This window comes from Ictalurus punctatus, chromosome 16, assembly GCF_001660625.3.
Source record: "Ictalurus punctatus breed USDA103 chromosome 16, Coco_2.0, whole genome shotgun sequence".
Taxonomy (NCBI): Eukaryota; Metazoa; Chordata; class Actinopteri; order Siluriformes; family Ictaluridae; genus Ictalurus; species Ictalurus punctatus.
Window position 1 is genome coordinate 15,146,969 of NC_030431.2, and position 22,494 is coordinate 15,169,462.

General features: G+C 38.8%; 1 protein-coding gene across 28 annotated transcripts in view; it reads right to left on the bottom strand.

The window, feature by feature from the left end:
* dlg2 (discs, large homolog 2 (Drosophila)) overlaps window positions 1-22,494 on the bottom strand; it is a 284,477-nt gene that overhangs the window by 35,033 nt on the left and 226,950 nt on the right. For 18 of the 28 annotated variants that reach the window (XM_047161111.2, XM_047161112.2, XM_047161114.2 and 15 more), the window contains 3 exons: window positions 9,554-9,710; window positions 6,855-6,957; window positions 5,302-5,346 (listed from right to left, as the gene is read on the bottom strand). In XM_047161111.2, the coding sequence (XP_047017067.1) occupies window positions 5,302-5,346; window positions 6,855-6,957; window positions 9,554-9,710 (305 nt within the window). The remainder of the gene's footprint in view (window positions 1-5,301; window positions 5,347-6,854; window positions 6,958-9,553; window positions 9,711-22,494) is intronic. The other 10 variants (XM_053686874.1, XM_017488707.3, XM_053686876.1 and 7 more) reach the window with 1 other exon arrangement.

Genomic DNA, 22,494 nt, shown 5'->3' on the forward strand with positions numbered 1-22,494 from the left:
GTAGTCCTATACTATAAATTTAAAAAAAATATATATTAAATGTGGTTTAGGCTTTAGGGTCATTTGCTGCAAAAGTTTGGGAACCCCTGTTCTACAAGGTTAACGTTGCCCTTCTTAGTGGCATAAGTCCAACAGATATTTTTTAACATATTTCCTCTCAGCCCTAATGTCACTGTGGCAGAGGTTATGTAGGTGATTCTCACTGCCTTGGAGGTTATGAAGGGTAAAATAGAATCCTATTTATGTATGTAACTACTTATACAACTATGGTTCCAATAAAAGATGTCACGTCACTTCATAACTTCTTTGGGAGGTTTGCATAAAGTCACATAGAAGAGGTATCCAGATATATTCACTACTTCTGCTGGGTATATGGTGTGTATATAACCACAGTTACATACGTAACAAGCATTCAGAATCACTTCATGTGGTTTTGTGGAGGCTGTATTTAACAAGGTTAGCGTGTGAAAGCTTGTGATATGTCCTCCAGCAATACTCTGTATTTCCACAGACAGGTGTACATTTCACAAGCATACACAAATGCCAGTAGTCACAGTGCTGTCCATTTTAGATCATCCTTTTCCTTTATAAAATGCATCATACAAGACTCTGAATGTATACAGTGCATAAAGAAAAGCTATGGACATAATTCTGCATATTGTCCAGTTCTAGTGTTTATACATTTATGGCCTTCTTCAACCATTTGATGCACACATAGAATGGAATGGTAGAATATTATAGAATGTATTTGTATGCTGTAGCATTACAGTTTCCTTCACTGGAACTAAGAGGCCCAAACCTGTTCCAGCATGACAATGCCCCGGTGCACAAAGTGAGGTCCATCAAGACACAGTTTGCCAAGGTTGATGTGAAAGAACTGGAGTGGTCTGCACGGAGCCCTGACCTCAACCCCACTGAATACTTTTGGGTTGAACTGGAACACTGACTGCAGCCCAGACCTCCTCACCCAACATCAGTGCCTGACCTCACTAATGCTCTTGTGGCTGAATAATCAAACCCCTATAGCCATACTCCAAAATATAGTGGAAAGCCTTCCCAAATGTGTGGAGGTTACTATGAAGGCAAAGCAGTGCTAAAACTGGAATCTAAAAATGGAATGTGATTCTTAAAAAGCACACATGGGGGTAATGGTCAGGTGTACACAAACCTTTTGGCCATGTACAGGTGCATCTCAAAAAATCTTAATATCATGGAAAAGTTCAGTTTTTCCCATAATTTTATTCAAAAATTGGAACTTTCATATATTTTAGATACATGACACATAAAGTGAAATATTTCAAGTATTTTTTTTGTTTTAATCTTGATGATTATAGGTTACAGCTCATGGAAATCAAAAATCCAGTATCTCAAAATATTAGAATAAAGAATTTATAATACAAAAATGTCAATCTTCTGAAACATATGTTAATTTACTTGGTCAGGGCTCCTTTTGCATGAATTACTGCATCGATGCAGCATGGCATGGAAACAATCAGGTGAGGTGTTCTGGAAGCCCAGGTTGCTTTGATAGCAGCCTTCAGCTCATCTGTATTGTTGGGTCTGGTGTCTCTCATAGATTCTCTATGGGGTTCAGGTCAGGCGAGTTGGCTGGCCAATCAAGCACAGTAATACTGTAGTGGGGTGTGTGTCGTGGTTAAAACGTCACCATTATTAACTAACTGGCCAATGGGCTCTCTCCCTACCACAGTATATAAATGGTCGTTCTTTTAAAATAGTTCTTGGCCAGTCTTTTTAACTTCAAAATAAAATGTATTTTTGTATGGAAACCCATGCCTCTTGCCTGTTCTAAGTGGAACGTACTTGCCTGTCCTTATTTGGGTTATTTTCCCCGTTTTCTCGGGGTGGCGTAATCGGTATACTTATGAAACGAAACAAACGAGCTGCATAGCTACACGTGGTGTAGTTGTAGAGCGAAACGAGCCACATAGCCACAGAATAGTTGGCAGGATCACTATAGTATATAAACGAAACGAGCCACATTGCTACATGTGGTGTAGTTTTTATTTTCCCCGTTTTCTCGGGGTGGCGTAGTTGGTACAAAACGAAAATAAGAGCCACATTGCTACAATACTGTCATGGATATCCCAGAAGGGACTCCAAAGTATAGTTCCCAGCAGCCACTGCACCACACAGCATCATCACATGACCACCTGCACCTGATTCTCATTCACTTAATGAGCACCTATGTGTATATAGCCACAGTTTGCACTGCACTCCTAGGCTTGTGTTTGTCTTCCGTTGCTGTCTTTGTTTTCATGGTCTTTGTTAGTGTTTTATTCTTGCCTCAGTGTTGTGCTACCTGTTCATAGTTCTTATTTTGTGTTTTGGTATTCATTAAAACTGAAAAGCTGCACTTGCATCCGTCTCCACCTCCAAATCGTGACAAATACCATGGTCAGCAAACCAGTTACTAGTAGTTTTGGCACTGTGAGCAGGTGCCAAGTCCTGCTGGTAAAGGAAATTAGCATGAATTGTTCTAAAATCATCTGGTAGATGGCTGCATTCTTAAATCGAAAGTGAAAACACAATGGACCAACACCAGCAGATGACATGGCACCCCAAATCATCACTGACTGTGGAAACTTCACACTCGACTTCAAGCAACTTGGATTCTGTGTCCCTCCACTCTTCCTCCTTACTCTGGAACCTTGATTTCCAAATGCAACATTTACTCTCTCTCTCTCTCTCTCTCCCCCGTATGCACACATCAGTATAATTAAGGAACATGAGATTAATAAAAACAGAAGCATAGCAAGATGGAAATGAGTCAGCATGTGTATGTTATTCAGATAAAATCAGGTGTGACTGTGGCTGTCACTTGCATATGGTGGAAGAAGTGTCAAACCTAGTTGCTTTTCTATTTATATCATCCCTGTCGCTTTCCTTCTCCCCCTCAATACTGAGATTCCTCTTCTCTCCTCTTCTTAACCCCTTAAGCTCCCAGTTTACCAGTTCATCAGCATTCAGGTATTCCTCTTAAAGCATATAACTCAATAACTTCTATGAATTATTCAGTAATCCAGGAAGCCCTGTGGCTCTCTGTCTTACGCTCTGCATCATTGCAGAGGAGGTTCACCAAGCTTTTCTGCAGACACACATTTCTCAACTCCTTCACTTTTTTTTTGATAGCTTTAGTGTTTTTGTTTTGTTTAAGTTTCAATGATTCATTTAGATTAAAAAAAAAATATAAATCCAACAGAAATCTTAACTTGACTAAATCTCCAACATTATAGATATTATCATGTCAAACAAGATCAAACTAAAACATAAAACAATTGCTGGCCTTTGTAAATCTTAACCAAACAGGTGATTTTAGTCTCTGTTGCATTTCCTTCAGCTCCAAGCAGTGCATGCACACACACACACACACCATCGTGCTGATTCTCAAGCATGTAAAAAAGGGTTTTGAATATTACAGTTAATGAATTAATACAAAGAGGTTATAAAGGCATTTTTCTTTGACCTTATTAATGTAGCTTATCTTAAATTTTCCTTATTACCGTATTTACCTTAATAATGCACTTTATTATTATCCTATTTGTACAGATAATTGTTTCGTTCCAGCTGAATTTGTTTACTCTGGCAAGAGAAAGGCAGTGCTATCGGTTAGAGAGGGAACTCTCTCTCTCACACACAGCCTCGCTGAATAGTCCCATGATTACAGTAATTAACATTGTTGTATTTAGTTAGTACTTGAATGAAGTTCCTGTTTATATGGAGAAGGATGACAAATAGGAAAAATCCACAAAACCCAGTTGTAAGAAATGAGAAATGACTTAAGGTTGTGCTTAAGGTCAGGAAAATATTGTCTTATTCCTCCTGCATGTGCCGTATAATGGGGTCTCAGGAGGTGGTGAAAATCCCACCGTGTTTGTAGATTCAGAGTGTTGCATCATCTTTTGTACAGCTTCACTTCATTCAGTACAGAGCATTAATTTATAAGCAACGAGCAAAGGAGAAAAAAACTTGCTCGCGCCCAAATAAAATAGCAACAAGCCGGCGATAACTGGTATATAATAGATGCCTCAGCATGACATTAGAGCTCTTAATGTCCTAACACTACCTGGGCCCATCTGCCACTCTGTGTGCATGGAATGCAGGAAGCCCTACTGTATGAGTTTTCCTCCTTGGGCAAAGGAAGTTGCTGACTCGATGCTTCTGTGTGATTAGCTGAGATTGGGCATAAAGCCTATTGTTAGCACTGCCATGGAACACATAACGTAGCACAAATCATGTGCCGTAATAGCAGGTTTCAGTTTCGGGTCAGCATCACTGCTATTAGAGCTGACCTGTGCAGTTCGCAGAAGGACAATGTGAGACAAAAAAAAAAGCCTACAGAGAACTAAGAGACGATAACAGGATTCATGTTAGCAGAATATGGAACAGCTCTAATATGAAGGCAGATATACCAAATAAGCATATATGTAACAAGAGCTCATAGGTTAGACTGAATCAGATATTTAACCTCTATAGGCTCTTCATCACTTTAGCAGAGAAGTTGTTCTCGATGAGATTATGTGTCTGGTTGTATGTTTAAGATGCAGGGTCTGAACAGGAGATTTCAGGACGTGAAAGAGGGGAAAGGAAATCAGAGGAATAGGGAATAGGGATGAAGAGAGTAAGTGCAGTGTCCAGGAGAACTAACAATGAACTTTTTTCCATTCCATAACTTTTACCTTTCTCAACAGTTTGCTATGAAAGCAACACAGAGATCAGATATTATCCTATATCTGATAATATCTTGCCGTGCTTTAGTTACTCGCTGAGAACATATATTTGTGCGGGTAGGTTTGTGCTGGCTGTGTGCTCTGTGTGTTAGAGCCAAGGCAAGCATAAGGGCAGTGTGGAGCTTAGTTAGCTGTGCAAGCAGGCAAGTATAGAGGGCAAAGGTGCACACAGATCAGGTAAGTGATCCACAGAGATCCCTCCCTCATTCCGTGTTAGAGCCCCATGATGAGAACGGATTCTGGGCAAGACTGAGCCCATTCCCCAAAAACTTAACTGAAAACCTGCAAGACTCAATCTTAAACTGGACAGGATTCTTCTGGCACGTTCTGTGACTCTATCTAAAGATAAACATCTGGAGTTAAAGGAATTATACACAATGTTTTACAAAGAGCACAATGGCCAGAAGATTCTTAAAGTCCAGTTTTATTGAACTGTGCAGGGTTTCAGTGTGTGTGTGTGTGTGTGTGTGTGTGTGTGGTTTGTGGCGGGTAGGATTGGGGAGCTGGGGCTGCAGGCTGCTCTTGGCCCAGACACCGATCGCGTGGCACAAACCTGTAGCTGGAGGCGCGGCCCGACGTGGAGAGCACAGCGCAAGCTCTGATGAGTGAAAAAAAGAGAGCAGACATCAGAACAGCTCTGCTCTCTTTCTCTAACCACATATACCTTACACCTTACATTACTCCCATACGGAACCAGTAGAAGATGTTTAAGGACCTAACGGAAACCTCAAAGTACATTTCACACCGGAACAGAGCAACACGGACTACAAAATACTTACAGCGTCACCTGTCTTTAAATGGCCTGTAAAACCTGATTTACTAATAATACCATTAATATTAGCCCTGGTTTATACTTCTGTGTCCATGTATTTGCAAACACTTGAGGATGTTGTGTGTGGGCGGTCACATGTAGGTGTCTGCCTTCATATTTGCATGTGAGAGAAAATGGAAAACTAAATGAAATTCTCACATGTTACTGCAGAATGAACAAACAAGCAGAGCAATGGTTCAAATTCACAGATGCATGATATTAGGTACTACATTCAACCAGTTTGGTATTTTTCAGATTTCTCCTCAGGAAAACATGATTCAAATAGAAGCTTGGATAAGCCCCTACTCTGACATGCACATGTTTATTTTTAGCAAGGTATAAACTACTATTAACATTCATGTTAAAGTACCAGAATGGATAGCTAACATGAAGTATGTTATTTTAATCAAATATAGTGAGCAAGCATTTGGTGCCAACATTGATGAGAATTGATTAGTTACAGTTACATTTATATAGCGCTTTTCTAGACACTCAAACCATAAATAGTATGGTGGGGTGGGGGGTGTGAAATCTCCTCAGCCACCACTAGTGTGTAGCATCCACCTGGATGATGTGACGGCAGCCATATTGTGCCAGAACACCAACACACACCAGCTATTAGTGGAGAGGAGAGAGCGATTCAGAGATAGGGATTATTAGGGGGCCATGATAGAGAAGGCCCAATGGGGGAATTTCGCCATGACACGGGGGTTATACCCCTACTCTTTATGAGAGAGGAGCTGGAACAAACGTCCCTGCCTCAACCAATTAGCATTTGCCTGAAGGATGTTTGAAGCACAGCACCATAGAGACACACAAAGCATTGTTAGGATTTTTGGAAGACTGCACTTGAGTCCATACATGTGCCTCTTTTTGTTTCACGTAACCCCCCTCATTGCATCTCAATGAAAATATATTTCACACCCAGAAGTATCAACCAGGCTTCAGTAGTTGCATTTAATATGCAGCAGCAGCACCAGTCATAGATTAATCTTGTTATATCTTAGATTAATAAATATGGTCATGCCATATTGATTGGCTGGAGCACCTGTATTCCTTAGCTGTGAAATCCAGAACAGCAGCCAAGGCAGAACACACACTAATTAAACACTTAAACACATTAAACATTTTCATGAGCCAAGGATCAAAAAGTGCTCAGAATGCCAGTGAGAGTTGTGATGTGATCCTGTCCTGCTTGGGGCTGCAGGTGACCTCTGTAACCTGAGTGGCTTAGTTAAGTAAAGAATCATTCTCTTGTGGGCACTGATAGGTCACTAAAGCTGTCCATCACTCACCTTCAGGCCGGTATTGGGCAACGATGGCCACCGTCTGACCCGCCCCCTTGAGCGCAGCCGCAGCCTGTTCATGTGTAGCTCCTCGCAAATCAATGCCATTTACCTGCATGCAAACACACACACACACAGACACACACACACACACACATTAGACTGTTGTTACCCACCTACAGTGATCAAAGTCAGTATAATGCAATAGAAATTGCTGATCAGTGAAGGTTTTTGAGTGAATATGTGGAATAAAAATGGTTCTAAGTGTGCGTGTGTGTATGAAGACTACTGATAATAAATGTCTTTGAGCATGTAAAAGTCATTTAAAAGAAAGAAGCCACACATACAGATATATTTTTACAGATTTTGTTAGCTGTTAGCCAGCAAGCTATCATGAGCTAAGATCAGAAAGGATCTTAATAGTAACACTAGACAGTTGGCAATCAAACCTAAGGATTTCTGTCCATTATCTGTACTGCTAATGCTAGCTAGTTGGCTAATAAGCGAACTTGTGTAAGAGAATCTTATTAAAGTGTTATTCCTAAGTGTTCCTCATCAAAAAAAAACAAACACAAACAAAAAAAACACTATCCAGCTAAATAAGCTAGCAAGGCTGTATTTCTGACAAGATTTTATAGTTATATTTAATAATGCTCATAAATCTTACTGCTAATACTATCTAGGTGTGTAACATAATCTAAATTGATTTTAGATTAAGATTTTAAGTGATAAATGTTCCTACATTTCAAGCTATTGATAGCTAGCATGATGACAAGCTAACGACAGGATTTCTGAGAGAAACTTTGAGTCATAATCATAAATGTTCATAATCTTCACTTTAAAAAAAAAAAAATCTAATATCTGATTTCTGGGAGAATTTCTAAATCTTATTAGTCATTTATATTCATAATCCTTATCTCCTGAGCCACTTCTGTTGTCTGAGTAACCCATTCTCACCATTGCAATAATTTACTCACAAAGCAAAGTGACTGCTTATTAGAAGTAACCAGGTAGCTACCGCTTTTTAATTCATATTCATAAATAGTCATAACCTTCATGGCTAACATAACTTGATAGGCTATGTGAGAAAATTGAATCAAATAATTAAATTTGAACTCCTACACAGAAACATTTCTAACTTCTTTGGAAATCTTAAAAGATGTTATTCATTTGTTAGATCTTTGAGATCTGATTGTATAACGCAGAGCTCAAAAGCATGAGGCTAATCTGGAGCAGTTGTCAGTAATGAAATAGTGGTCTAAAGTCAGGACATTGCAGCAACACAGACATATTTGAATACCACCAATAAATAAATCTCATATTATTTCATACTATAAGATAATAGGCAGTAGGGCTCCTATCTGGAGATTTAAGACGGCATGCTGCAGAATGGAAACTCCATTTGGGAGAAAAGAAGCTGCAGGCTAGGGACAGCAAGGAAAGCAGTTGTTGGAACACATATTGTGTTTCAGAGCCATACTAACATGGAAATCTATAGAGCACTGACTTAGTTTCACCATGGGGAAAGCTGATGGAGTGTATCAGCATGGTGGGCTCAAGCGTGTGTGAGTAAGTATGTGCAACCTACTGTGTGTTATTGCTCATTCTGCTGTCCCTGTTTGTGTGCATGTATGTGTTTATGTGTGAATGTGTGCTGTAGTCTGCAGTATGGCCCATGTACTCAGATTCATTTGACAGCATGAACTCACAAGGCAAACCTGAGAGCTATTCTTAGACTCCAAATCAGGCCAGAACACCATTATCACTCTGAACACTCTGTCTCTTCCTTCCTCCTCCTTCCCATGTTTGCACTGTTCCCCAGTCTCCACCTTCAGTCTCATTTCTCCTCTCTCCCTGGTTTGTGTCCCATTTTCTCTCTCTCTCTCTCTCTCTCTCTCTCTCTCTCTCTCTCTCTCTCTCTCTCTCTCTCTCTCTCTCTCTCTCTCTCATTTGCATCTTGAGTGGACTAGTCTAACTTTAATAACTGCAGCAAGTCCTAGTACAGAGCAGAGAACAAGTTCTGAGGATGTCTGATTAGGAGTGATGAAACGCAGGAACTGAGCACCTCTGATTTTGATTGGGGTGCTTATTGAGGGCATCTGATTTTGGAGTGGTCTAAAGGCTGGGAGAATTTTTATTATGAACGATGCAGGAACTGAAGGTGTCTGATTAGGGATGTTTGTGCCATTCCACAAGTAGAATAACTCCCTACAGCTCAAATAAGATTCTGATGAGCTCTAATGAAGACACCCAGGAAGCTGACTTCACGCAGCATATTTTGGTAGCCACTCCATGTGATGCTACTTCAATCTTAATTACTTTGGAATTGCTTCCACAAAATCCTTCGTTTTTTTTTTTGGCTAATAATTTGCTGTCGTCAAGAATATTGTAAGTGTAGTCACATTTTCAGACGCAAAATGTGATGGCGCCCTCTGCTGCTGGACCGAGGATCTGCACTAATTAGGTGTTGAATGCACATGTAAGTTATTTATATATATATATTAGTCAGTTTAGACAAACTAAATATATGCACAGTATATTCTAAGAAACATTTCTACCGTAATATTTCTAAAACTTTTCTGGTAAATACACAGAGAGAGGCAAATAATTCAGCAGTGAATCAAAACCCATTCTAGTAAAAACAATAGTTTCTAAATATGGTTGTGTGTGTGTGTGTGTGTGTGTGTGTGTCTTGTCACAAAACTTACAGACAGAATCTGGTCTCCTCTTCTCAGCTCCCCGCTCAGGTCAGCCGGTCCTCCTGCCAGGATAAAGGACACGAAGATTCCCTCGCCATCTTCACCTCCTACGATGTTAAAGCCCAGTCCGGTGGAGCCCTTATGTAGCACGATCTTCCTCGGTTCCCTGTATGCACACGTCCAATAATACATCAGCTCAGAGTCTGTAGGGCTCAGCATCTCTCCTGACTCACACACATAGGTGTCCTGGAGTGCTGTATACATACACACACGTAGGCCGTCTGGCCAGGTGCTCGCTCATAGACTAGTGTGTGTTTGAGCACAATGGCTGATACCTAATCGGGGACTGCTCTACTTTTAGAGCATTTGTCCTATTTTCAGTGGTTTCCTAGAGACGGCGATAGAGCATGCGCGCTCACACACACACACACACACACACACACACACACACACACACACACACATACACACACACATGCTTATAAGCACATACAATAAAAATATGATTTATTATTACACTACCAAGATAGGATGTTTCACATATATACAACAGCAGTGCTATAATAATGGTTTTCGTATATTTCATGTAACAAACTTGGTCACTGAACGGTCAACATAATTTTTCTTGGTCTAATATTTTGGTCTCCAATATTTTAAAGAGAGCCTTTTTTTTTTTTTTTTTAAAACAGTGGTTCAATTTACTTTGAAAAATATTCTGATTGTGCTAATAAAGTTGCAGTGTGTAATGCTTCTAAACATATTCTGTATACTAATATAATTTCTAAGATACCATAGAAAAGCTGTCTTTCGCATTAATGCACTGAATATAGCTCATTTCAGTCCTCTGTTTACATTTTTCTGACCCAAAAACTAGCTCCGCCTCCAGATATAATAGAGTTCATTGGCTCCGCCTCACATAGCATCAACAAGGGGAAGGGTTTGATTGAGGTAAGGAAAAGACTTTTCACTATTTTGTATTTTCACAACAAATGCAATTCATCTCACAAGCAGCAGAGGACTCTTTGCTTTATGAACCATTTACATCGTGAAAGCATACTGTGAAGTACATTGCCCATTGACTATGCAGATGACACAGTACAAGATGTCAGACTGTCAGACTCATCCAATTAAATAACATAAATTCCAGATGGAGTATGTAGACAGCTATTCACACATGCTTACAAATAGCACCGTGTGATAATGTTCAGGACAGCTTTTCAGCACAGCAAGAGAACCAACTACACTACCACAACCTTATCTCCCATTTGACTCCTCTGTGGACCACTTATGTTCAGATGGTAGATCTTTCCTCTGCCTATCTTCCATTTCACTTTCCCTTTCTGCCTTCGCCTGCCTATCTCTCTTTCAATCCGTTCCCCCCCTTGGTGCCTTTTAAGCTTTCTACTTCTCTCTCCCTCTATATCTGGGTTGGTGCACCTCTAGGCCTCCAGGCCAATCTCAATCACAGTAGTACATAGATGGTCCATGGAGAGCATGAACTAGAACACAACAGTAATGCAATGTCAACTTAAATCAAAATGTAACGTTGAATGTCATTTGATACATTTTGCGAGCATGTTACACCTAATAATACACAAAAAAGGACTAAGTTGTATGGAAAATCTTCAGAAGTAGAACAAGCGGTATTAAATGACCTAATAATATGAAGCCTGGCTACAAAAAAAATCATTAAAATATTTCAAGGCAAATCTGGAAACTTTAAAACAATATAATAATAATAATAATAATAATAATAATAATAATAATAATAATAATAATAACAATAATAACGATAATGAAACTTTAAAACAATATAATAATAATAATAATAATAAAACAATATAATAACAGAATATACTTTTAACAATTAAACATGCTATGTTGTGGCCTTTATTACATTTTTAGGTTTCATTTCTAGCTATCTTAAAATGATAATGGTTACTGAGACAAATCATTTTTGGCTGAAGGGGTTTACATGGGAAATAGGTTGGGAAGGTCTTTATAAATATAATGACTCTTTATAGAGCAGACAGTTTTGAGCCAAATATAGTTTAGTTTAAGGACATAAGTATCAATGTCTAGTGTAAAGAATGACCCAACCATAAGCAGGCATGTTTACGACATACTGATATTTTGAATACGGGCCAACGGTGGCTACTGTGCAGTTGAAAGTGGCTGAACTATGAGTAGCACTGCATATCATACTGGTTCTAATTAAAGTTGAGTTATAGCTGTGTTTTGATAGCCAAAACCAAATTAGTTCTATTCTGTTTATATACAAATTATTTTCTTAGCATTACAGTCCCCTGTGAAAGTATTGGAACGGCAAGGATAATTCTTTTGTTTTTGCTATACACGGAAGACATTTGGGTTTGAGATCAAAAGATGAATATGAGAGGATAGAATATTCCAACTTTCACTGCCTAATATTTACAGTCCCCTCTGAAACTACTGAAACAGCAAGGCCAATTAATTTGTTTGTACTATATATGAGAAGAGGGCTTAGGATTTCAGCTTTTATTTCCTGGTATTTACATATATATGTGTTAAACAACATAGAACCTTTTGTATCAGACCACCCATTTTAGGCAAGCAAAAATATTGGAACATATGATTGACAGGCGTTTCTTTTTACCTAGGTGTATCCTGTTAGTCTGATTGTTTAAGCAATAAATAACTCTGAACATCTACTCTTGGTTGTAGACTTCAGTTTCATCTGTGAAAACTGGATTTGTTGTTAAAAAGGATAAGCCAACATGAATATCAGAGAGCTATCTATGGGAGAAGGAAAATCAATCAGAGGCACTGCACAAACAATGGGCATAGCCAGTACAACAATAAGGAATGTCTTGGCCTTGCTGTTCCAATAGTTTCGAAGGGGATTGTACATCTAAATGTGTTACACAACTTAGAACATGTCCCCTTTTGTTTGAACCCACCCATTTTTCAAGTGAGCAAAAATATTGGAACATGTGACTGACAGGTGTTTCTTGTTGCCCAAGTTTTCCCTGTTAAATTGACTATTTAAACAGTAGCACTGAATGTCCACTCTTAGTCTGTGCCCTGGGTTTCACCTATGAAGACTGCATTTGCAGTCTGAAAAATGGTTGGGGTCAAACAAAAGGTGCAATTTTCTAAGTTGTTTAACACATCTAGATGTAATTATGAGCAAATGAAAGCTGTAATATTGATCTATCATCTCATCTTAATCTTTTGATCTCAAACCCAAATGTCTTCAGTGTACAGCAAATCAAAATAATTGGCCTTGCCATTCTAATCCTTTTGGAAGGAACTGCAAGTGCATCAAGCATAATTAAATATTTACTAATAATTATTAAACATACTGTTTAAACAAAGCTGTAAGCTTATAACATTCATTTACATTACATTAATTCATCCATCTTCAGTAATCGTTTTATCCTGGTCAGGGTCCTGGCGAAGCAAGAGCCTATCCTGGGAACATTTAGTAAATCTATTATATCTTTGCTAAAGGCAAGTGGATTTCCCAACATATCTCAAGCGATGCAGGTTAAATGAACTAAAGAGGCATCTGACCAAGGCAGGCTTTATCTTTCCACCTAAACATCACCTGTTTTGCTAGTGTTACGAGTTAGTGGTTAGCTAGTTGGGTAGTTAGATCATCATTTTGAAGGCTAATGCGGGCAATGAATGCTTGTCATGGTAAATAGTCAGCAGAGCCCCCTCTAAATTTCTAGATTAACTGTTACCTACTTTCACCAGTAGATGGAAGACATACTCCACAAAATTAGAAATCCACTGCATAATATCTAGTTTTAGTGCAGTGGTCGACTAAAACATCACAATTACACAAACTTCCACGGCGTTATCTCTGATTCTAATAAGAGTAAATGAACAGTAAAATAACCAGGCAAGGGCAGGATATGAACATTTCATTTGATATACTACAGATCATTGTGTTTTCACAATTTTATTATTTTTTTTATTTTATTTTTTTTTACAATATAGGAAATATTGTAGTGAATAAAAATTGAATGAAAATGATAGAGATCAAACATTTAGCAAGATACTGATGATTGGGCTCTATTTCCAAAACTATAAAATAAATAAGTAAATAAATAAAAAGTCACTTAAGCAGAGAAATAATCTTCTCCACAATAATCTTCTCCACAAACTGCAAAATAACAAAAAATACCCTTAAAACTGTGTAAATCCTAAACTTATATTCAGTACTCTGGAAGCTCATTTGCATTCATCTATTCCCTCAGTACAATATTCCCCGCAGGCCAGCTGCATCCTCCTGTCTCATTTGGCTTCTCTTTCTCTCATTTCCCCACATTTGTCATCGTGAAACCTAATGCCAAATGGGAAAACAAACAAAACAGATTGTGCTTACTTTAAATTCTAAAAGCCTCCACTACTCCCTAATGATGGGTGAATAGCGGCATAGATTATACTGCAGCCACACCGTTATTTATGTGGACCCACACATCTCACTGTATCTAGCCATTTATTTAGTGTCACCTTCAATGATTGCAGCCTCACCATTCAGGAAATGAAAACATTTCAAATATAGGCTTCCAAGGAAATATTCAAAAAAGTGAGAAGGTATTCAGATTCCACACACAATTCCCGAGCATAAATCTTGAACATTCTCACTAACCACTAAGATGACATACTAAAGGGCATTTTACTGTAGAACTTTACAAGCTCTGAACATTAACATATATGTTAATATATTCATAATTAATATAGAACTGTTATGTGGAATTGGGTCTCTGATTGACTAGAGCCACACAGACAGTATGGGTAAAGATATGTATACACTAAATGTGAATACCATAATAACATTATAAAAGGCTGTTTGGTAGTAAAACTGGAGAAGCTGTTATACCATGGAGCAGGATAATGAGTTGCAATTGGCTATAATTAACAGGAAGGAAAGGAAATTTGAGGGAGTGACCTTTTATTCATTCGTTTGTACATACATATGCTGAAAACATTAACTTCATTAAGAGCACTTCTGATGGTAGCAGAACAGTGCCTGGCTGATATGATCATCAAAGTCCTGGGCATGGTGTGTTTGAACAAGCTTGAATGAGTGAGCCAGAGAGTGTGTGTGAGTGGGTTGGAGCATCACTTCCCCCTGAACAGTGAAGGCCACAGCAGATAAACAGACTGTAGCCCATAAACACACAGTCAGTGGGTAAAATAAGCAGTGTGTAAATACATCTGGCATTTGCCTAGTGACAAAGGTTGTGATGTGGATTGTTATAGAGCTGCTTTCACAGAGATCCCTTTCAAAGGGAACTCAATGTTGCATGAGCTTCACGCTGTGGGAAGTGCCCTTGCGCGTGACCGGTATCTGAAATCTGTGTGAAATCTGTGTGAAATCTGCCGTGGTCAGATGACGTGGCATTTCACACGTCACGTGATTATAAACTGCCACCTGTAATCCATGTAATCAGGCTTATAATCTTCAGTGAAAGACAGGATGTCAGTTGTTTGTGTCCGACAGGTTTCTTGCTCCTAAAAACTCTTCAATTCCTCTCTATTTTTCAGAAAAGAATATATATATATAGGACTCAGAGAAAATTCACTAAGTGTTACACCATGCTCCAGTTTTATTTCGGGGACAGACGGACACAATTTCTGTGTGAAATGTTTGGGGCCGACTGCGCATATTGTCATTGCTTCACAATTAGGCAGCTCAACTCTCAGCTCATTCTCTTCTCAGCTGAAGAGAGTTGGATTTCGGAGCCTCAGGGTTCTGGGGATCCCGTATCGATCTGTAAGGCAATGCATCTGTCCACAAACAGACTGTTTGGTACAAATGTATTATTCTGTGTATGATATTTCAGAATGGAAACACATAATTGTATAGGGATAAAAGAAGAGACTGCTTTTCTAAACTGAAAAAGTGTAATATAAAGGAATTGAGGTCATGTGACCCCAAGATTGGCATTACCAATTCCTACCTGCTAGCTAAATCTCCTTCTATCATACACTAGCCTCCAATCTGGTTAAAATCACATAATAAATTAGCAAGCCTCATGTTAGCTAGTTTCTAGTGTACTTTTTTCAAGAGTGGAAATTGGAGAACATGACTCTAACCCCCATGGGCACACAGAGAATATGAGAAACGCCGTAGAGATGGTAACCCAAGCTCAGGATTGAACTGGAGAACCTGGAGCTGTGAGGCAGTGACTGTGGTACAATTGTTGGTGCCAGACAGGCTAGATTGAGTATTTCTGAAACTGCTGATCTCATGGAATTATCACCCACAGCGATCTTCACAAGAGTTTTCACAAAATAGTGCGAAAAACAAAAACATCCAGTGAGTAGTTGTTCTACAGGCAGAAATGCTATGTTGATGTGAGAGATCAGAGGAGAGTGGGCAGACTAGTTTGAGCTGACGGGAAGGATACAGTAACTCAAATAATCACTCTTTACAACTGCACTGAGCAGTTCTGTTTTGGATGGACAAACTTCTGTTTTGGATGGACAAAACAGAAGAATGCATCAGGTTCCACTCCTGTCAGCCACGTACAGGAATCTGTGGCTACAGTGGGAAAAGGCTTCCAGAACTGGACAGGTGAAGAAGTCTTCTGTCATTTTTCAAATCATTGACCGTCCAGTTCTGGCAAACCTGTGCTCACTATAGCCCCAGGTTCTTTTTCTTGGAGGACATAAGTGGAACACAATTAATATACAGTCAGGTCCATAAGTATTTCAACAGTGACACAATTTTTGTAATTTTGCCTCTGTACACCACCACAATTGATTTGAAATTAAGCAATCAAGATGTGATTGAAGTGTAGACTTTCAGCTTTAATTGAAGGGGTTTAAAAAAATATTGCATTAACTGTTACATGTTTTACAGCCATTTTTTACGAAGTCTCTCCATTTTCACAGGCTCAAGATGTGGTCTGTTTCCTCATTATTTCATGACAAATTAAGGAGATAAAAGGTCTGGGGTTTATTCCAAAAGTTGAATTTGCATTTGGTAGCTGTTCATGGGAACTATCAATATGCGGTCAAAGAGGTATTAATGGAAGTGAAGGAGGCCATCATTAGGCTGAATTAGGCCGCCCCCCCAACCTATCAGAAAGACAGCAGAAACTTCAGATATGGACGAATCAACCATTTGGTACATTCTTAATAAGATGGAATGCATTGGTGAGCTCAGCAAAACAAAAGGCCTGGAAGACCACGGAAAACAACTAAAGTGGATGAATGTAAAATTCTTTCTTGTTGAAGAAAAAACTTCGCAACATCTAGTCAAGAACACTCTGGAAGAGGTCAAAGTCTGAAATCAAGAGACACCTTCATGAATGTAAATACAGACAGTTTATCTCAAGCTGCAAACCATTGGTAACACTCAAAAACAGTAAGGCCAGATTAGGCTTTGCTAAAAACCTCTATAAAAGCATAACCAGTTCTGATGCAAGATTATCTTGTACCAGAATGATGTGAAGAGAAGAGTATGGAGAAGGAAAAGAAAGGTTCATGTTCCAAAGCATATCACATCATCTGTCAAGACTGAAAGCAGAAAGTCCCACAAACAAGCAGCAACTGAAGGTGGCTGCAGTGAAGGAATGGCAAAGCATCTCAAGGGAGGAAACTTGGCATTTGGTGAACTTCATGGGGTCCAGACTTCAGACAGTCATTGACCGCAAAGGATTTGCATCCAAGTATTAAAAATAATCCTAATATTTATGATTGCTACTTTCTCCAATTACCTTTGAGCCTGTGAAAATGAAAAAAAAAATCCTAATTCCTAAATAGTTAATGCAATATTTTTGTTACATTTTGTTAAATTGAAGCTGAAAGTCTACACTTTCAATCACATCTTGATTGCTTCATTTAAAATCCACTGTGGTGGTGTACAGAGGCATTACAAAAATTGTGTCATTGTCAAAATACTTATGGACCTGACTGAATTTACATGAATTCCCCATTTATAGTTTTTTTCCCCATTTTATACTGAAGTAAAGTATACGGTTTAATTTTAATATTAAACAATAATATTATAATTATGACATGACAGATCAAGTCCTTTTAATATATGAAGACTGGTGCACGAAGACAAGTACATATATTACAGTATGTATGATTACATCACCATTCCTTTCCTGGGTATCCCTGTGGAGGAGCTGGAGGACGTGGTTAGGGAGAGGGAGGTCTGGGCATCTCTGCTTAGACTGCTGCCCCTGTGACCCGGACCCGGATAAGCAGAAGAAAATGGATGGATGGATGGATGGATGGATGACAGGCTAGTACAACAATTACAGTATGTATGATTACATCACCATTCCCTGCATACAAGCTATTCTTTTGCCTAATGTTACTGCATTCTCTTCATGCTGTGCCAAGTCAGAAAGCCATCATGTTGATCAATATCCTCCAGACCTATTAATGCACCTGAACATCAATTTCCCAATACCATCTCATATACAAGTATACAACACATCAATACCCCTCAGAGGTACAATATCAGCGATCAGACTGTGTCTAACACACATAGGGAGATGCCCGTGACTCATAGAGAGACTGATGCACTATATCAATAAACTCACAGTGAGTCCTGCTTAAAGGACATATTTTCAATGGTCTTTCCTCAAGTCAGGTCAATACCGTAATGTGGCCTTCCAGGGTGTCTCTTTACTTAAGCACAGCTAGATATTTCTATAAACACAGTCAACATCCTTAAAGAGTTTTCCAGTGTTGTGACTGCTATCTTAATGACCTGCTGGGTTATTGACAGCAAACTGACTGTAAATCGCAGCAAAGGCCATTGTTCCGGCTATAAGAGTCAACAGACACAGGTGAGCTGTCAATCACTGCAGATAGGCATGGCATTGTACAGTCCACTCCAAAGGTATTGGAACGGCAAAGCCGGTTCTTTTGTTTGTGCTATACACTGAAGACGTATGGGTTCGAGATCAAAAGATGAACACGATACGATAGGTCAGAATTTCAGGTTTTTATTTAGTGGAAGGTTTTCGACTAGCCAAGTCAATCACCAGACCTAAACCCAACTGAGCATACATTTCACCTCCTGAAGAGGAGACTGAAGAGAGGAAACCCCCCAAAAACAAGGGATATGAAACCAAATATTAAGTATTATTTTAAGACTATCTGTTCCTATATTTTTGCTCACCAAAAACTGGGTGGTCTGTCACCAGAGGTGCCTAAGTTGTTTATGTTCTAAATTGTTTAACACATCTAGATGTAAAGATCAGGAAATAAAAGCTGAAATTCTGATCTATCGTCTCATATTCATCTTTTGATTGTTGAAGTTGCAAACAAACTATATCATTACAGAAATAACCAGACTAATTTCCTTTATAGTCTGATTACAAGCTTCTGATTCACTGTAATTAAAAATGTTTATACAAAAAAAAAAAAAAAAAAAAGAACTGCATCAGGCAGTAGGACAAACAAATTTTTGTACAACTTTAGTTTGATGGTAGTAGGAAATGGTCCACATACGTAATAATAAAGTGACGCCATGAATCCACATGAGGACTTAGCTGAGATGAGTATATCAGGTCTGACAATGTGTGCTGAACACTCTCTTTATTTTAGCAGACACACCTTACATCCCTGGTGGAAATTCCAGCTTGGTATGACCAGCACAAACACAAGCCAAATTATTCTTCAGCTTTATTATTACTTATGACTAATTTTTTATCAATAAATGGTTGATTTAAAAACAAATCCTTACTGTTTCATTATTGTCTTTAAAAGAACTTGGCATCATTCAGAAACCATTTACTTTCTACCAGCACTTAGCAGCTGACAAAGAACTGACGAGCTCAGTGTGTGCTTTTGGAGCTGGTAGCTGATCAGAATGAGCTGGATGTTTCCACAGGGATATCTATTATCGGTGATAAGTTTCAACCCAAGGGAATAGTGATTTATGATGTGTCTTTCTTAAGAAAAAAGAAATTAAGATTCTTCTCCTGCTCCATTGCTCACAATCATCACAGAACACACAATGACAAAGAAAATAAACTTAGCTCTTATTCTGATGGTGGGCTTATTCTTCTCACATGATTGATTGATCACGGATGACAGGCTTACACCAGTGAAGCACAAAAGTTATCGTCATGTTATAGACAGGTGGTAGAAGATATCTATAAAACTGTAGGTGTTGAGGAAAAGTTCAAATCATAAAACTTCTTTTTGTAAGTCTCAAGCACTATAGCATTTCATTAACAGAAGCTGAAGATGTATACTCACTCTCATTACTACACATGACTATGTAGTTACTGAATGTAGTTACAAAATAAGTTTGAACCAAAATTGTAAGTTGAGACTTTAAAGGGTTAGAAGTATCATCAAGAAGGGCAGATGATGGTGTCTCAGCATGGTTTTGTAAGGATGTTGCCCAAAATGGTTTGTTCTCTCTCTTTGTCCAAGTTGGGAAACAGAACACCATCAGTCATATTAGTTAACATTACAATTTCCTAACTAATGCAGCTTTGCCTCTTTTGCTGTCTGAGATGCAAATCATTCCCATTCACTCTGAAGCTAATTAGAGACAGATTTTTAATTTATTGAGCAATACACTGATCGTTAAAATTCTAAATGAGTCAGTAATCAGCCAACCAGTGCCAAAAGAAGGCGCTAGCAGCAACAAGCTAGCGCTGTTCCAAAGCCATCTGGGCCACAGAAAGGCAGACATATACACTGAGCCACAAACACACACACACAGTATTTATGAAAAAGAAAATGGATTAGACCTCATTAATCTCCAAACTATAAACTTTAATTCATTTAATCAGCACTGCGACAGATGAGATGCTATGGCTTTATACCCATTTAAAGTCAAACTGTTCCGACAGATAAAATGCAAACAGCTACAGAGGCAACAAAAGAGATTAAATCAATCCTCTCAGGTTTACGAAGCTTAGATATCACTCAAGCGCTGCACATAAGCCCTGATCAACATTCTGTGAGCATCCAGGCTATGACCTTCAAAGACTCGTCAATAAACAATACAATCAACTAACCCATCCAGAAGCACGCTGAAGGGTCAAGGGGTAAGAGCAGGCAGTAAATGGCACTAAACGAGTTCAGTCACTCAAAATCTACAGTTTTTTCACCCCACCTAATTGCCAGGGGCAGTGAGAATCACCTGGACGCCTTGTGTGTGTGCACACTTGCCGAGACCTCTGTACACACTCACACAGTGAAATATGACATAGTGTTAGCAATAAATATCACTATCATGCAACTTGTACACGTCAGACCACATGCACACAACATGGAGCTATCTGCTTTGAACATTGTGACTAATGTTTTCCTGTCCTCCAAAACTCTACCTCTGTGAGTTATTTATTTATTTAAAATATATTACTAGTGTATTTTTGTAGAATGATACAAAACACAGGAACTCTGGGGCATTATTTTGTCAGCTTTCCCTCTTTAGCACTGCAAGCCATATTAGCCATCACTCACCGTGCTGTTTGCTGTATTATCTCTATGCACTTGCAATGAGTGATTTCCTTCTCTCCACTCAAGTGCAAGTGGCACTTACCTCTCATTTTCTCTGCTAGGTCAGTTTCTCCCTTTACATTGGACTGGAGAGTTGGCTATATTAACCATCAGGGTGGCTAAGAACTGCAACCTAGAAGTCCAGAAAACACTCCTGAACACTAGAACCCCTAGCACACTCTGGTGGAAGCTGGTCCGCAAATGGATTAAATGGTGTAATCATTGGCTGGATTCGGTGCAATGCCCAATTTAAACTTTTCTGCAAGAACTGCTAGACAGTGGCAAGTCCAAATCTGTCCTAAATGTATATGTCATCAATGTGTATGTGGCAGCCATAACAACACAACATAGCACCATAGATGTCATCTCACTGGGCGTCCATAAACTTTTTATAGCCTTTCTGAAATGGGTGAGGCACCCCCCTCTGCCACAATTCCCTAAGAGTCCTTAAGGCCTCTCCAAACCCAATGAAAATGCCAAAATGTCTCTGAAAACTGCTAATTGCTTTGGCAAAAAAAAAAAAAAAAAACTCATAGGGCTGCATGCTCTGGAGATAAGCTGTCCTTATGTGTACTGGGGGCCAGATGACTCTGCGCTGAACTTGTGGTTGAATCCAGGATTTCTGCCAAAGGTCATATCACTTAATTTTGTGAATCAGATGATTGATCTTCTACATGCCCTGTGGTCGCCATCCAATCCTCAAACCAACTGTTCATCTGCCATGAAGGAAAGACACAAGGGGCTCCCTTATCAGAACAAATTCTTATTATTAAGGGTCCAGGGAAAAATGACTATATATAAAATTATGCCATATATAATTACTTTAGTGCAAATTTTTGTATGTACAGTATATAGTATGTATGCACAGTAAGGTGTCCAGGTGATTCTCACTGCCCCTCGCAGTTATGGGACTTGTAGAATCACAGTTATATATGTAACTGACATTTACTGCATAAGCACTGAAAAAAAACAAACAAAATAACAACAGAACAAGCAAACCAATAAACTGATGAATGCATCAGTAGTGTAATGAATTAGCCATATTACATTTTGGAACATCTGTACTCCTTATTTGAATTCTCAGGTACACACAGTGGACAATTTCTTGCTAACCATTCCTTGCTTTTCTTTTCAGAATAAAAACCTATTCAGATTTAACAAACAAAAAACAAAACATGATGACTCATATCATATTATTACGCATTTTCTACCACTGGTTTAGGTTACACGTGGATTCCAGATGGCCTAAGACTCTCCAGTTCAGCTTTCAGCAACACTGTTCTACCACTACTACTCTTCCTGTCTGAAATATGCTGACATAATTCTGGATACAATGTGCCAATGTGTCCTATTACATTGTTTGTTTCTGTGACTGCTAGAGTACATGAGGATTTTGGCAGCTATTAGTGTTCTTTTTAAGATACACTCTACAAAAAGAACATACTCTCCTCTAACTTTGATACAAA